Raw genomic sequence first — 17,662 nt, 5'->3', positions numbered from 1 at the left:
GTCTGCTATTTTCAGCCCATTTTGGAACTTCAAGGGTTTTGACATAGACCCTCTAGTAATTTAATAGGATTTCTAGAGGCACCCAAAATGGTCATCCTCTGAGTGTGCTCCCTTCTCTCAGAGAGAAAGTGCATTCATTCACAACAGAGGGAAGGCATCAAAAGGACTAATTTATTCGGCTAACATTCATTAAACGCACGCATGCAAACGCACACCCCTCTTGCAAAATGAAAACAAAATCTACTAGCCTTTGTCAATGGCATAAAATTCATTATGAAACGCAATCAGAACATGTGATAATTTGAACCCACTGGCATGGGTTGACCAGGGGGAGGCGCATTGAATATTTTAATATGTTAAGTCAGTCTTACGTTCAGTTCTCTACTCTATCTCTATTGGAAATGTATATTGTAACTACTAACTACCAACGCATACGTTATTAAGCGCTGTCTGTTTAAGTATGTGTTGCCATCTGTTCAAGTATGTGTTTCCATCTGATTCTGACTCCAATAAGTGTGATGGTTTTTCTGCCCATGCAGCCTGTGTGAACTTCACATTTAATGCAAGCGCAACGCTTCCGCTCCATAATTTTACCGTTTGACCGCAACACACCACGTTTGTCATGAAATTCACACTTCAGGCGCGTGCATTCGCGGATGACGAAGATCCAGAAGATCTACACGAACCCATTCGTCTTGTGCGGCTCATTGGCGCTGGAAATTGATCATAGTGGAAGTGCAGTATCTTCAGCCAACGGTGACATTCACGACGCCGTGCGCGCAGACTGGCAGGCTGCTGTACCGGCACTATGGAAGAGAAAAACAAGGACGATAACGCCACGAAGGGACAGGAATCGATGTCCTATCAACGGAGGATGTGGAAGAATTTTCAAGAAAAAACCAAACCGTTTTTGAGTCCCAAATTGGTCTCTGAACGTCGCAATCCCGACAGTAAAAAGGAGACGGGATTATGGATGTTTAAAAGGAAAAAGAAACAGTTGGACCGCGTCTTTTCGTCCTCACAGCCCAATCTCTGCTCCTCTACCCCGTCGACTTTCCCAGGCGACCTGTCACTCGGCTGTACAGCGGACCCTGGGAACAGCAGCACGGGGCAACCTATGCAACAGCTGTTGGGGGCGGATGGAGTGTCGGCAAGCAAGCCAGAGCTAACGGGACACGAGTGCCCGAAGCTCATCGTCTCCCATTTAATCATGTCCCACCAGAAGAGCTCCTCTCTCGGCTCTGCATGCTTCGAGAAGCTGGTAGTAAAATCTGCGGACGTTGGAGAGGAGGAACAGCTCCGCAAAAACGCCAGTGATTCTGTGAGTAACCTGAAAGTAAACAAACGTGCCACACGTCTCCAAAAGCACCCCTTAATGATATGTGTGAATACATATTAGCAGGTTGTTTATATATTTTGAGAAAATTGAAGAGGCTGTAGAAGTGGCAGTTTACGGACAATGACATCATGGTATGATGGACTTTCCATTTTGTGTGACCGTGAAAGTTACTAGATGTCCATAAATTGCATTCAAATCCCATCTCATTACTACACTTACACAAAATCTCAATTACTGTAGACCTACAAATTCACTGTCTGTAGCTATGGGGGAGCAGGGTTTGAACCAGAAACCCTACAAAACAAGACAAGTGTGCGCCCTGTGCCATAAGGGTCCTGACCTCTGGGCAGAGCCTGTAGTAGGAAACATCCTCAATTGTAACACCAAGCTTATTAAATATATTTTAAAATGTTCTACATGGGATGCAAATTATTAACATTCAAATGTACAAGTGGAGTCAGCTATGAATGCTACAGCACTCAAATCTAATTCTAATGTACAGAGACAAGTTCAACATATAGGCCATCTACTGTGGTGCAAGGTAGTGGCATTATCTGCATGATCTCTTGCAGTGCAAAAACTTGCCTGGAAAAGTCGACCCTAGGCAGCTATAGGGTTGAATTGTAAAATACATTTGCCATCAAAAGGTTGCAATAGTAAACTCAACATCCAAGAGGAAAACAATTAGCCAGTTAGCCACTCCAGCAAAGTTAGCAAGTAAGTGCATTAATGTTTATTTGGCTGTAGGTTAATCACGCAAGCAATGCGTGTGTGGATCTATCTGTATACTAGCCATCTAAATTAGCTAACTAGCTACCTTCACTTAACAGAAGTAGCTTAGACAGAGCTGACCTTTTTTTTGTTTTATTATTCTCCAGTGTCCAGCATGCTGGCACTGGTCATGCTGAGGAGTCTAAAATATGGTTCCACGAGCAAGACAATATTCTCAATCCCTTGCTGAATGAAAATCCCCCACAATTCCAGTTTTCATCCAGAAGCTCAAAGTAGCAACATCAAAGCAACTTTGTAACAAGACCTGCCAGTGTTTTCAAAAATATGTTCTCCTGCACATCAGCTGCTGTTGCACACAGACAGACACACTGACTGACAGCCAGGAGCCAATATTATTAACCGTTAACGACATGCATTTGTCAGCTAAATTACACTTTTATTCTGTATCACTCAACTCTAATTTATAATGAGTATTGTTAGTAATGAGGGGGTTATAGCTAGATATACACAACTGTTCAAAAAGTTTTACGGTCGCTTTGAAATGTCCTTGTTTTTGAAAGAAAAGCAGCATCCTGAAGGCCAGCATCCCGGAGTCCCCTCTTCACTGTTGACGTTGAGACTGGTGTTTTGCGGGTACTATTTAATGAAGCTGCCAGTTGAGGACTTGTGAGGCGTCTGTTTCTCAAACTAGATACTCTAATGTACTTGTCCTCTTGCTCAGTTGTGCACCAGGGCCTCCCACTCCTCTTTCTATTCTGGTTAGAGCCAGTTTGCTCTGTTCTGTAAAGGGAGTAGTACACAGCGTTGTACGAGATCTTGAGTTTCTTGTCAATTTCTCACATGGAATAGCCATCATTTCTTAGAACAAGAATAGACTGACGAATTTCAGAAGAAATTCTTTGTTTCTGGCCAATCTTGAGCCTGTAATCGAACCCACAAATGCTGATGCTCCAGATACTCAACTAGTCTAAAGAAGGCCAGTTTTATTGCTTCTTTAATCAGCACCACAGTTTTCAGCTGTGCTAACATAATTGCAAGAGGGTTTTCTACTGATCGATTAGCCTTTTAAAATTATAAACTTGGATTAGCTAACACAACGTGCCATTGGAACACAGGAGTGATGGTTGCTGATAACGGGTCTCTATACGCCTATGTAGATATTCCATTAAAAATCAGCCGTTTCCAGCTACAATAATAATTTACAACTTTAACAATGTCTACACTGTATTTCTGATCAATTTGATGTTATTTAGATGGACAAAAAATGTTATTTTCTTTCAAAAACAAGGACATTTCTAAGTGACCCCAAACCCCTGAACGGTGGTGTATGTATTGTTGATGTGTTGCTGTAGTCGTGGATGGATCAAAGAAACACACAGAATGTGGCCAAGAAAAAGTATCAGTAGGCCTATTGCGTCATAACTGCCTGGAGAAAATCTGACCAGTACATTTGTAAACGAAGCTGCTGTGCTTATAATTATTAAAACCTTCATTTGTATCACTTTGAAGTGATCCAAATCGCAAATTAGTATTTTATCTATATATTTCGAAATATATAAAACCAGAAAAAAAAGTGTCATTTTATTTGGAACTTACTTAGTCAGGCTTTAACATTCTACACACGTGTCATACTGTCAAGGGTGTGTACGGAGGTGAAGTCAGGTGCCTGGAGATCAGAATGTAGTAAATAGGCGCACTTTAATTCCGGTGATAAAATGACAGCACATAAAAACATAAGCCCGCCAAAACACGGAATGTAACAAAAGTAAAGCGCCTGACAATACTCACTTGACAAGAAACAATTACACAGAAAGACATGGAGGGGAACAGAGGACTACTAAATACATGCAGTGTGATTATGGAATGAAAACCAGGTGTGTATGGAACAAGACAAAACAAATGGACATATGAGAAATGGATTGGCGATGGCTAAAAAGCCGGTGATGCCGAACGCCGCCCGAACAAGGAGAGGAAGTCGTGACACATACAGCAATTAGATGCTACGCACCAGCTTAGCACGGGGAGGAACAAACTAGTTTAGTTTCAATGTCAAGTCAAACAGCAGTTACCTTGCCATCTACACAGCCATATTCCATCTCTGCACTGTTCTGAGATAAAAGTCATGCTGTTCACTCTTCACAGCAGCTGCCTCGACGCGCTGCCCAGAGGTCCTAAAACACTCTCTCTTCTACCGCTAAACACGGCTCTTAGCTATCCGCATGGTCCTAAATCCAGCCCCTAGTACGGCTACACTGCATTTCCCTTTTATCGGGATTGGAATGATTTTGGTAGCCTATTTGAAATTGTTGGTGTTGAGCTAGGGCAGTGGTTCTTAACCTTGTTGGAGGTACTGACCCCCACCAGTTTCATATGCGCATTCACCGAACCCTTCTTAATTGGAAAAATAAAATTCAAAACATAGGTATATATTTTACTGGTGCACAAAATGAACCGTGCATCAACATCAGTGTTCAAAGAACAAAACCATTAAAACATGATTTTCACACAAAAACAAAAACATAATTAATATTTACTGCAAATCAGTGTGACTTCTGCTGTTGCCTTTCAGAGACCAGTTCAGAAATGCGCGGCTTCACCTTGGCAAGTGCCACTCTCATGTCATTTTCGCAACAAAGTCTGTTCCTTTTCTTCGTTTTTATGTCCAGCATCCTCGAAAAGGATTGCTTGCAAAGATATGTTGTAACAAACGGTATGAAAATCTCCAGAGCTTTCTTAGCAATAACAGGGTACGTTACCATTTGTTGACACCAAAACGTTGAGAGCGTTGTTGTTCTGAAGAGTTGCTGTTGAACCTGGCTCTGCTGAATTTCAATGATTTCATCGAGGTATTCATCATTGACATCTGTTGTCTCAACACTAAACGTGAACGGCTGTCTCACCCATGCTGGATATGACTCTCTTGTAGGGAAGTATCCGTCGAGAGACTTTGCAAGCTCATCTAAGTGCGTGGCAATTGCTTGCTTCAGTTCCGCGGGTAGAGAAATGTCTCCGATTCCAGATACATCTTCGATCTTACTTACACAGTCGTCCAGCAGGGGAAAGTTTGCGAAGTTATCGTTCTCTGTTCGTCGTTTCCATAACGGTAGCTTTTTTTTGAAAAGCCTTCAGGTTTTCTTCCACTTCGATGATGTTGACTCCATGCCTGTGCAGAATACAATGCGTAACAATGATGTGTGGTGCATCGGCTTTCACTAGCGCACCAAAACCAGACTTTCTTCCCAGCATGACTGGAGCTCCGTCCGAACAAACTGCAGAAACCATATCCCACGAAAGATTGTTGTCTTTGAAGAAGTCATCCACAAGTTTCTTCACATCGGCTGCCTTAGTTGTTGTCGTAAGAGGCTTACAAAATAAAAAATCTTCCTTTATCACGTCGTCTTTCACATAGCGCACAAATACAGCAAGCTGGCTTAGATTGGAAACGTCTGTGGTCTCGTCGAGTTGAAGGCTGAATTTTGCCGGGCTTGAAATCAGATCTGCAACTACTTGAGCCAAGATGTCTTTGCTCATGTCCTCTATTCTGTCGCTAATGGTGTCATTTGAAAGAGGAATTTGGGATAACTTAACTTCAGCCGCTTTTCCCAGCATGATATTCGCCATCTTCAACACAGCTGGTTTTATGAGTGTTTCACCAATGGTGTGTGGTTTGCCCTGCTTTGCGATCAGGTAAGCAACTTCGTACGATGCTGTGAGGATCGGTTTGTTGATGGGTACAAAGCCGAGAACAGCCAGAGTAACCTTTTCATCGAATCTGGCTCTCTTCACCTTGAATTCAGCGAGTGTTGTGTTCTTGTATTGTCCATAAGGAAGTGTTCTCTTAGTTTTGCCGGTGCTAGACTAGAATTGCTCAACTTGGCATTGCAAATCATGCAGTTAGGACGCTGACTCTCATCACGTTCCGTTATACATGTGAATCCATATTGTACATATTCGTCCGACCACTTTATTTTTTTGCTCGACATAGTTAGTATGAAGGGATTAAAATATTAAGAAAGAAATCACACGACGTACCATCACGACAGTCACAATTCGACTACTGAGCGCGCCAAATTCCCTGCAGCACAGATAGGCCAAGCGATGTTGCGTGATCACCTGCAGCCAATGATGGCCAAGCGGGGCGTGTCATCACGAATCATGAGTCGGGTGTGTGTCTTGACCTCCGCCGAACCCCTGAGACTGACTCACCGAACCCCTGGGGTTCGATCGAACCCAGGTTAAGAACCACTGAGCTAGGGTATGGCAAATGCCATACTCTGCCATACACAATGATAGCCATGTTACGCTTACTTGGTTAAAAAAAAAATCGAACCCTGCTGTAGTCAAGATCCATTCAGCCTTCAGTACTTTTAGATAAACTAAATTGACTCCCACTCCTTCCCCAGTGTTTCTGGCTTTAGCCTCCACAGTACAACAGCTCCGTCTGACATCCAGGTGCTTGTGTAAGCAATTTGGCACACATACTTACTCAAGTGCACTTTTCCCCTGTGCCAAGGACCTCTTATCCATTTAATATTTGCGACACCTGCATTCAGGTGACATGGTGAAGGGTACTTCAATAAAAAATTATCTGTGAACACTATGTGTACACTATGAGATATGCCTACTGTATAACCAGGGTTGCCAAATAAGCATTTCTCATTTCTAAAATGCCCCTCGGAGCTCAGGATTAAGCCTACACTTTCTAAATGAAATGAGAGTTTATGGGAAATAACGAGCCACTGCATTACATGCTCATAATTTCACAATCTAATTTGGAGAGTGAGCGGTGGTGATTAATTGTAACTTCTGAGAGTCAGTTAAACATTTATTATTCAATGAAAGGGGCATACAACTGGACATTCTAGGATGCCCTAGTTTGTTATTGAACTAGTAACTACACAGTGTATATTGTCCATTGGAAGTGGGTGTATGTCATAGGGTGTATATTCCTACGAGTCCCAATTCCTTTCAGAACTTTGCATACCTCACTAATGCATTGAGGCATCAAAAACATATCTGATGATGTGTGTGTGTGTGTGTGTGTGTGTGTGTGTGTGTGTGTGTGTGTGTGTGTGTGTGTGTGTGTCAGCAAGGCTGAATGGTTTCTTGATGTCACAGAAAATTCCTATTGTCATGCAGTATCTATTTTTTTTTGTACCCCATATCATTTAATTTGATCATGGGAAATGGGCAGATAGACAAACTGAAGGAGAACTGTCATGCGTTTCCTCATTATCTGTCATAATCAGCATGTGTCATATTCCATGAACACTCTGCGTTGCATGACATTGATGTTGCTATTTAACAGATGCTTCTTGCCAGGGTGACAAGGGTTTCAATAGGACCTCTGTGTATTGAAATAAATCAGCTGGAGTCACAGCTATGTTCATCTTTTGCGTTCAGATCATGAGGCTCTCCACTTAACCCCAGCTCTACTGATGTCCACTTGATGAATGGCCACTCCCAGACACAATTACCTCCAGCTCATGTGAAAGTGACTGTGGGTCTGCTCTGTTTGAGTATAGATCTTGGCTAGCGTCGCACACCACAGACTCTTGTGTTTTGGTTTTGGTGACACTGACACGTGATGTTTCTGATTGGCTGGATAGTGTGCACATAGTGTGCACACTTTTCCAGGTAGAAATCAGCCTCTGCTCCCTAGCTAAAAAGCAAGGTTAGAATCATCCCAGGAAGATTAAATCCCCTCATATCTCTCTCTCTCTTCATTTGTCTCTCTCACTCTTCACCTCATGCATAGCCCCCCCCTCGCCCCAGAGTGCTTATCAGTCACCCTGCCTCTGTGCCCAGCTGTTATGGGCCATTTGTGAAATATTTAGCAGTCAGGAAGGAGGAAGGCCATCTTGTATGCAGGACACACCACATTCAAATTTTGTCAGTCAACTCACAGACTGTTTAGTACAAGAGCTGTCATACTGACTGGTTTCCTGGGCCGGAACCATGGATGAAAAAGTGGCTGATATGCGTGGGCCTCTGGGTTGTGGGGGCGTGGAAACATGGCCGTCATCTTCCAGTTGCAGCGCCTGGCTTGATCTTAATGGGAGTTCCCTTGATGGAAGAATCAGAATCACTTTATTCAGAAAGTACATTTACATATATTTGAGGTTCTTTATCTGCTGCTTGCCAGAGAATGACTGATGTTGAGATCCTGAAAGTGTCTGTGCACCATGATTCAGAGAAAAACCCACTATAACATTTGTGCAGGTTTGAGCAACAAATGCTCAAGAAATAGAGGCGTGTAGCTCTCGCCTCTGATAGATTGCAATATTACCCTATTTCTTCCGGACTCCCACCTGCTACTCAGGTGTGCTCAAGGTCTAGTGAAGGATACTGAGGATAATGGAGGAAATCCTTTCACTTGTGTCTGACTGAGCATGTTGGGCAAATGCAGACAGACAGTCAACTCCAGACAGTTTAAGCCTATCAACAATACTCACTTTATTTCCACCACATCCAAGCATCCCAGTGTGTATCTCCCCTACCTCTCTGATGGACTGATCTCAATCTGGGTGTATGAATGAATGTACAACAGACACCTCACCTAAGGAAGAAAGGGAGGATTCTCTGCTCTGAGGACACATATGCATAACCTCTAAAAACAGGAGAGAACAGGGAGAACAAACAAGGTGGTGTGAGGAAAGAGAGAACCCCAATGCATGACATTATTTCCCTGAGGCTTTGTTCTCTAGATTCTGCCTCTTCTCTTGGGGCAACAGAGTTGCGTGTTAAACCACCGCATGACTCAGTAGTGCTCTACAGCTCTCTTCATGAGCAGCACAATCAGAGATGTGAATCTCACATCGTAATGTCAGATCACAGAGCACTGCTCTGTCCCCCTGACATACACAGCAGAAATGCACCGTAAGGCTTACTAAGGTTGTCTTCTCTTCATCTTTTGTGTTGACACACATTAAAAACTAAAATGAACTATAAACTACTGTAGTACTTACTGTGTAACTCTGTAAACTGTATAATACTATACTACACGCTGTAGTATCCCTCAGTCGTGTGTAGTACTTACTATAGAATGTTGTTGTATACTGTAGAATACTATAGTAAATACTACAGTTTTATGATGAAAAAAAATACTTTAGTTAATACTACAGTAATGTACGCAAAAACATTACAGTCCGCAAAACACAATTTAACTATAGTAAATAGTACAGAATTTAATTTGCATATACCCTGCCCATTCCCCTCTCCATATCCCAATTTGTGCCACCCATAAGTGAGAAACCCACATGCCAAGTATGACCATATATTGTGTTCCCTACAGGTTATAGAAAAGAGCAGGAGCTCCCCAGTCCTTCCTTCAGGTTATGGAACATTTGAAAAAGCCTCCACTTCTATGTCCAAGATAATGAAACAAAAACAGTGCAATTAGGAGAACAAAAGGGATGGTTTAGCTTGACAATCAACACATGAATCAAAGGAGTATTACACATGGAACGGAACCCTTAACTGTGGTATTTTATGCTGACATGTAAAATCCTTATTGAACTGGATCTCAGAAACACGGGCAGTGGCTGCATGAGGAAAGATTATATCAAGCGTGAAAGGGATCATCAGGCCAATTACAGAACAGGATATATTAGCGAATTAGATATGCCGTTTGTAGTTAACTTACATGAATTGATGTTGGAATTAAGGTCAACATGCTGGTTATTTGAGTTTACATTTTCTTAGTCCTCTTAATAGCTACTCTACCCTAAGAGCCTTATAAGCAGTAGCAATCCGCCAACAGCTCAAAAGTTGTAAGCAACCGCCTAAATGTTTCTTTTAAGTTTTTGGGAGTGTTGGATTCTAAAATACTTCACATACTGACGGACACTGCTGAATGTATCTATATTGGCAGAGCAGAAATGTTGAGTTTATTTTTGTCATCAAGATAATAAAATGTCCCAGTCCGATAATAAAATGTTTCAGTCTGTTTGAAAGGTTTACAAGCTAATATAGGGTTTCATTTCAAAATCTCTTGCACACGCAACACACCACTTCAAAACATCTCCACTTAAAATTGAACAGCCTCACAATGATAGGACAACAGCAGACATTATTAGCTGTTGTCATGTGTAAAACCAGACAACACGGACAAGGGAACAAGACACAGGTGGGCAGTAAACATTCAGCAGACAAACGGGCCGCAGAACCTTCACTGTTCACAAATGCTAATCATACATAAGCCATTTGCAGCTCAATGAACACAGCTCCACTCACCAGAGGAGTATCGAATGCATTTGCAAATGAGGCCCCCAAAGAGGAAACCTGCAGTCCTAATAACCAATGATGCATACGTTGTTTGCTTTCATTTATGATCTAATCTGGTCTCGGTATGAATGATAACCATGAGACACTGTCTCTTCCAGTTTGGAGTGACAGTTTCTGTTCTGTGCTCTACCTCATTGGAAAAGCCCATTATCCATTCTCAGAATTAGATAAAAAAACAGGAATTCCAATTCTGTATAAAGAAGCAGAGTTTGTATTGTGATTGCCAGGTGTTGCAGATGGACTGTCTGCACCTGGAATAGAACAACGGTGTGTTCTCGGGCTGTCCCCAAATAAAAAAAGTATTGGTTGACCGAAAGTTGTCTGTTCGTTTGACCAATTGATTGGTCAACATTTTCTTAAGTGTATTTTTCCATTCATAGACACACCATAAGTGTTTTAATAAAAGCAACTATATGCATTGAGCTTGTCTGATGCTTTAAGCTTACTGTTTGATGAAATAACACACAAATAACTCAAGAGGGAGCCAGAGATCTAGATTACCAGAAGGAAAAAAACTCTCCTGACGTTGCCGGTAGTAGCGTACACAAGGACCCGGCAACCTTTCTCATATGAAATGCCAATTTATCTTAACAATTCTACCAATCTGCATGCCAGTTATGGTTTTCATATGTACATTTTTGTGGATCAGTTTAATTTAATTTATAATAACGTCTTAATATCTAAAAATCCTTGTTAAGTGGTTAATCAAAATTCTATCCAAATCTAACGCAAAATGAGTTCCAGAACCTATTTCATTCCAAGTCAAGCACTGACAAGAAGTAATCAGGTAGGCTTATTTTATGAGGTTTTCACTGGATCAGAGGATGACAATTTTCCCCTTCACACTGAGTGGTTGTCGAAGGGCGAGAGCTGTATATTTTTTTAAATACCGTAATTTCCGGACTATTAAGCGCACCTGAATATAAGCCGCACCCACTGAATTAAAAAAATATATATTATTTTGAACATAAATAAGCCTCGTCTATAAGCCACAGGTGCCTACCGGTACATTGAAACAAATGAACTTTACACAGGCTTTAACGAAACACGGCTTGTAACAAAAATAAATAGGCTTTAACGAAACACGGCTTGTAAAAAAATAAATAGGCTTTAACGAAACACGGCTTGTAACAAAAAATAAAAAATTAGCAGTAAGCTTTAGTTGTCTTTTTGCACTGAGTCAATTCCTGATGCTACTGTTTCCAACGTCTTATCATCGACTCATTAAGACCAAGCTCCCGTGCAGCAGCTCTATTTCCTTTTCCAACAGCCAGATAATCGCCTTCAACTTGAAAGCTGCATCATATGCATTTCTCCGTGTCTTTGCCATGATGAGGGTGACAAAATGACTACCGTAATAAGTTTGAGAGCGCTCGATTTAATCTAAACAGTAAACAAAAAAGTTGTTTGACCTTAACCCGTTCGGCAATTTCATTGGTCTAATGAAAGCTTCATGCCGCCAAAAAACTGAGCACGTCACAGAATGTGTTTTTTTGGGAGAAAATAAATTGAAAGCGGGAAAAATCCATATATTAGCCGCGTCATTGTTTAAGCCGCGAGGTTCAAAGTGTGAGAAAAAAGTTGTGGCTTATAGTCCGGAATTGACGGTACATTGAGGAACTATTGTCATTATCGACGGATGTAAAAAGAGACTTTGTTTGCTTGCTGTTTGAGGTGAACAAAATATTACTTTGAGAAGCTCTACAGCTTAGTGGTGGTGCGTTAAGCCAGTCAGAAATACTATCAGATCCCCAAATGGGCATATTTATATGCCCATTTATATATTTGCACACAGGCCAGGTAGCCTATATAGTTCTATGTCTTCATTTTTTATTTACATTTTTGTCATTTAGCAGACACTCTTATCCAGAGCGACTTACAGTAGTGAATGCATACATTTTTTTTTTTTTTTCTATATTATTATTATTTTTTTCCCGTGGGAATCGAACCCACAACCCTGGCGTTGCAAACAGCATGCTCTACCAACTGAGCTACAGGGAAGGCTAATGAATCAGGTGCGCATCCTTACTCAACATTGATAGGAGTGCTCCAAATGAAAGACTATGACTAAATAGAATTGACAAAACTTGTATTTTACCTTTATTTAACTAGGCAAGTGAGTAAAGAACAATTTATTATTTTCAATGATGGCCTAGGAACAGTGGGTTAACTGCCTGTTCAAGGGCAGAACGACAAATTTGTACCTTATCAGCTCAGGGATTTGAACCTGCAACCTTACTAGTCCAATGCTCTAACCACCAGGTTACCCTGCCGCCCCAGGAATGAAGTAAACAACAACGTGTTTCTCAAATCAAATCAAACTTTATTTGTCACATGCGCCGAATACAAGTGTAGACCTTACCGTGAAATGCTTACTTAAAAGCCCTTAACCAACAGTGCAGTTCAAGAAGAGTTAAGAAAGTAAAAAATTATAAAAAGTAACACAATAACATAACAATAACGACGCTATATACAGGGGGTACGGGTACCGAGTCAGTGTGCGGGGGTACAGGTTAGAGGTAATTTCTACATTTAAGTAGGGGTGAAGTGACTATGCATAGATAATAAACAGCAGGTAGCAGCAGTGTACAAAACAAATGGAGGGGGGGGGGGTCAATGTAATAGTCTGGTGGCCATTTCATTAATTGTTCAGCAGTCTTACGGCTTGGGGGTAGAAACTGTTAAGGAGCCTTTTGGTCATAGACTTGGTGCTCCAGTACTGTTTTCCGTGCAGTGGCAGAGAAAACAGTCTATGACTTGGGTGACTGAAGTCTCTGACAATTTCATGGGCTTTCCTCTGACACCGCCTATTATATAGGTCCTGGATTGCAGGAAGCTTGGCCCCAGTGATGTACTGGGCCGTACGCACTACCCTCTGTAGTGCCTTACGGTCAGATGCCGAGCACTTGTCATACCAGGCGGTGATGCAACCGGTCAGGATGCTCTCGATGGTGCAGCTGTAGAACATTTTGAGGATCTGGGGACCCATGCCAAATCTTTTCAGTCACCTGAGGGGGAAAAGGTTTTGTCGTGCCCTCTTCACGACTGTCTTGGCGTGTTTGGACCATGATAGATCGTTGGTGATGTGGACACCAAGGAACTTGAAACTCTGAGACCCACTCCACTACAGCCCCGTTGATGTTAATGGGGCCCTGTTTGGCCGGCCTTTTCCTGTAGTCCACGATCAGCTCCTTTGTCTTGCTCACATTAGTTGTTGTCCTGGCACCACACTGCCAGTTCTCTGACCACCTCCCTATAGGCTGTCTCATTGTTGTCGGTGATCACGCCTACCACTGTTGTGTCGTCAGGATGGGACTAAGCATACACCCCTGAGGGGCCCCCGTGTTGAGGATCAGCGTGGCAGGTGTGTTGTTGCCTACCCTTACCACCTGGGTGCGGCCCGTCAGGAAGTCCAGGATCCTGTTGCAGAAGGAGGTGTTTAGTCCCAGGGTCCTTAGTTTAGTGATGCGCTTTGTGGGCACTATGGTGTTGAACTCTGAGCTGTAGTCAATGAACAGCATTCTCACACACAGTAGGTGTTCCTTTTTCCAGGTTGAAAAGGGCAATGTGGAGTGCGATTGAGATTGCGTCTTATGTGGATCTGTTGGGGCGATATGCGATTGGGAGTGGGTCTGTGGTATCCGGGAGGATGCTGTTGATGTGAGCCATGACCAGCCTTTCAAAGCACTTCATGGCTACCGACGTTTGTGTTACAGGGTGGTAATAATTTAGGCAGGTTACCTTCGCTTCCTTGGGCACAGGGACTATGGTGGTCTGCTTGAGACATGTAGGTATTACAGACAGAGGTTGAAAATGTCAGTGAAGACATTTGCCAGCATGCTTTGAGTACACGTCCTGGTAATCCATCTGGCCCCACGGCTTTGTGAATGTTGACCTGTTTAAAGGTCTTGCTCACATCGGTTACTCAAAGCGTTATCACACAGTCATCCAGAACAGCTGGTGCTCTCATGCATGCTTCAGTGTTGCTTGGGAGCATAAAAGGCATTTAGCTCGTCTGGTAGGCTCGCGTCGCGGGGCAGCTCGCGTCTGGGTTTCCCTTTGTAGTCCGTAGTTTTCAAGCCCTGCAACATCTGATGAGCATCAGAGCCATTGTAGAAGGATTCAATCTTAATCCTGTATTGACGCTTTGCTTGTTTGATGGTTCGTCGGAGGGCATAGCGGGATTTCTTATAGGCGTCCGGATTAGTGTCCCGCTCCTTGAAAGTGACAGCTCTAGCCTTTAGCTCGATGCAGATGTTGCCTGTAATCCATGGCGTCTGCTTGGGATATGTACATACGGTCACTGTGTGGACGACATCGTCGATGCACTTATTGATGAAGCCGATGACTGAGGTGGTATACTCCTCAATGCCATTGGATGAATCCCGGAACATATTTCAGTCTGTGCTAGCAAAACAGTCCTGTAGCGTAGCATCCTCGTCATCTGACCACTTTCGTATTGAGTGAGTCACTGGTACTTCTTGCTTTAGTTTTTGCTTGTAAGCAGGAATCAGGAGGATAGAATTATGGTCAGATTTTCCAAATGGAGGGTGAGGGAGAGGTTTGTATGCATCTCTGTGTGTGGATTAAAGGTGGTCTAGAGTTTTTTTTCCTCTGGTTGCACATGTGACATGCTGGTAAAAATTTTGTAAAACTGATTTAATTTGCCTACATTAACCTGTTAGGGCTAGGGGGCAGTATTGACACGGCCGGATAAAAAACGTACCCGATTTAATCTGGTTACTACTCCTGCCCAGTAACTAGAATATGCATATAATTATTGGCTTTGGATAGAAAACACCCTAAAGTTTCTAAAACTGTTTGAATGGTGTCTGTGAGTATAACAGAACTCATATGGCAGGCCAAAACCTGAGAAGATTCCATGCAGGAAGTGGCCTGTCTGACAAGTTGTTGTTCATCTTGGCTCTTTTTATTGAAGACTGAGGATCTTTGCTATAACGTGACACTTCCTACGGCTCCCATAGGCTCTCAGAGCCCGGGAAAAAGCGGAATGATATCGAGGCAGCCTCTGGCTGAAACACATTATCGCGTTTGGCAAGTGGCCGATCAGAGTACTATGGGTTTAGGCGCATGCCCGAGTCGACCCCATGCTTTATTTTCTTTCGTCTGTTTACCTAAACGCAGATTCCCGGTCGGAATATTATATAATATATATAATATTATAAAAATGGCATAAAAAATTGATTTTAAACAGCGGTTGACATGCTTCGAAGTACGGTAATGGAATATTTCGATTTTTTTTGTCACGAAATGCGCCATGCTCGTCACCCTTATTTACCCTTTCGGATAGTGTCTTGAACGCACGAACAAAACGCCGCTATTTGGATATAACAATGGATTATTTGGGACCAAACCAACATTTGTTATTGAAGTAGAAGTCCTGGGAGTGCATTCTGACGAAGAACAGCAAAGGTAATAACATTTTTCTTATAGTAAATCTGACTTTGGTGAGTGCTAAACTTGCTGGGTGTCTAAATAGCTAGCCCTGTGATGCCGGGCTATCTACTGAGAATATTGCAAAATGTGCTTTCACCGAAAAGCTATTTTAAAATCGGACATATCGAGTGCATAGAGGAGTTCTGTATCTATAATTCTTTAAATAATTGTTATGTTTTTTGTGAACGTTTATCGTGAGTAATTTAGTAAATTCACCGGAAGTTGAATTTACGTTGTATAACATAAATCTTTAGGGCCTTTCTCAACCAGAGCTCCAATAAGATTCAAGGGGGACGATTGCATTGTCTTTCTAAACGTTTCGAAAGGGGAGGGTAGCCAGGGGCACCGGCGTCATAATGGTGATGGCCCTCCTCATGTGACCACTTTCCACAGTGTCTCATTCAGTCAGTTTTCACAGTAGGAGACTCAAACCACTTTGTAAAGACTGGGGACATCTAGTGGAAGCAATAGGAAGTGCTCAATGAACCATTGCTCACGGTGTGATTTATAGGCAAAGTGATGAAGTTGAGTCCGCAATTCAGAATTCCACATCCTGTTACAATCGGTCTCGGGGTTTTGACTGCCATATGAGTTCTGTTATACTCACAGACACCATTCAAACAGTTTTAGAAACTTTAGGGTGTTTTCTATCCACAAGTATTAATTATATGCATATCCTAGCTTCTGAGTTTGAGTAGGAGGCCGTTTAAAATGGGCACGAATTCTTTTCAAAAATCGCTGTAGCGCCCCCTATCCTAGGCGACCGTCAAGAGGTTAATCCTTGTCATATGAAGAGAAATAATGAAGAGAAATGATAGATAACGTATCGGTGCTCATCGGCCATTGGACATAAACATTACGCAACAAGATGGAAATTGCAAATTTAACAATGAGTGATTTGGAAGGAATCGTGACAGTGGCTAACTTGCAAGCATTGCAACTGGGAAGTCGGAAATAAATTAGCTCAAACTAGGAAAATATGTTTTGTAAATCCGGTCTCTGTCTTTGATGACAAAATTTGCCCAGGAAGGTCCGCCGCGCCACCTTCCTGTTCAAGTGAGCACATCACAACAAGGTGAGCCTAAAAATGTCTTAAATGCTGCTGCTAAAATTATGTAATATGCCAGGGAGATATGTATACTGTAGCTAAGAAAGTAATACTAAGTGTATGTTGTGTAGCACATGTAGCCTGTAGCCTGTTTTTGAGAAATATAATCATTGAATATCGTAAGAGCTTTCATTGTCTGCTTATATGCCCCCTTTATTTGTCCTACGGTTCTGACTTGCTGTACAGGGAGAACACTGTAAGAATGGCCCATGTTCTGAATTCTGTCGCTGTACTTTTCAAAAGTGCTGAACAAATAGTTATATTGACTACGTCCGTCCCGGCTTGCTCATTATTGTCTTAATCGAAATTACGGATTGCCTCTTTTCCGCTTGTCATCCCCTTATGCCATAGTTTGTACATCTCAATTGTCAGTAGATTCCACATTTGTTTAAGCACGTCAGCCATGTTTTTTTAAAAGGCAGTAAATGAGGCTGAATGAACTGTTTCGCTGCCAGACAAGGCTCCGCTGATAGCCAGGTGTAGCAGTGGTAAGGTGTTGGGACTGCTGTTGGGACTCAGCTGTTGGGACAGCTTTATGTAGGCCCTAACAGTTTGTGGGCACCGTTTGTCACCATTACAGTGCAATTAATGTATTGTTTAGTGTTGTGTATATTTGCCTACCAAGATTTACATGCTAATTTCGCCACTGTGAATGCATTAACAGAAATGACCGTAACCAAACAGATTAGAAATTATAGGAATTAAAGGTGAATGTACTACTAGTGGTATATGTAATCATG

The 17,662-nt window shown here is 42.2% G+C and overlaps 1 protein-coding gene across 4 annotated transcripts in view; it reads left to right on the top strand.

Annotated features, from left to right (window-relative positions):
- The first annotated feature begins 417 nt into the window (after window positions 1-417).
- Window positions 418-17,662, top strand: part of LOC106580145 (multiple C2 and transmembrane domain-containing protein 1-like) — a 225,241-nt gene continuing 207,996 nt past the window's right edge. For 2 of the 4 annotated variants that reach the window (XM_045704317.2, XM_014160868.3), the window contains exon 1: window positions 419-1,321. In XM_045704317.2, the coding sequence (XP_045560273.2) occupies window positions 809-1,321 (513 nt within the window). In that variant the 5' untranslated portion in view covers window positions 419-808. Of the gene's footprint in view, window positions 1,322-17,662 lie in introns of all 4 variants that reach the window. The other 2 variants (XM_014160872.3, XM_014160870.3) reach the window with 2 other exon arrangements.

Source organism: Salmo salar, chromosome 20, assembly GCF_965601325.2.
Source record: "Salmo salar chromosome 20, fSalSal1, whole genome shotgun sequence".
Classification (NCBI taxonomy): Eukaryota; Metazoa; Chordata; class Actinopteri; order Salmoniformes; family Salmonidae; genus Salmo; species Salmo salar.
This window is presented reverse-complemented; position numbering and strand designations above follow the sequence as displayed.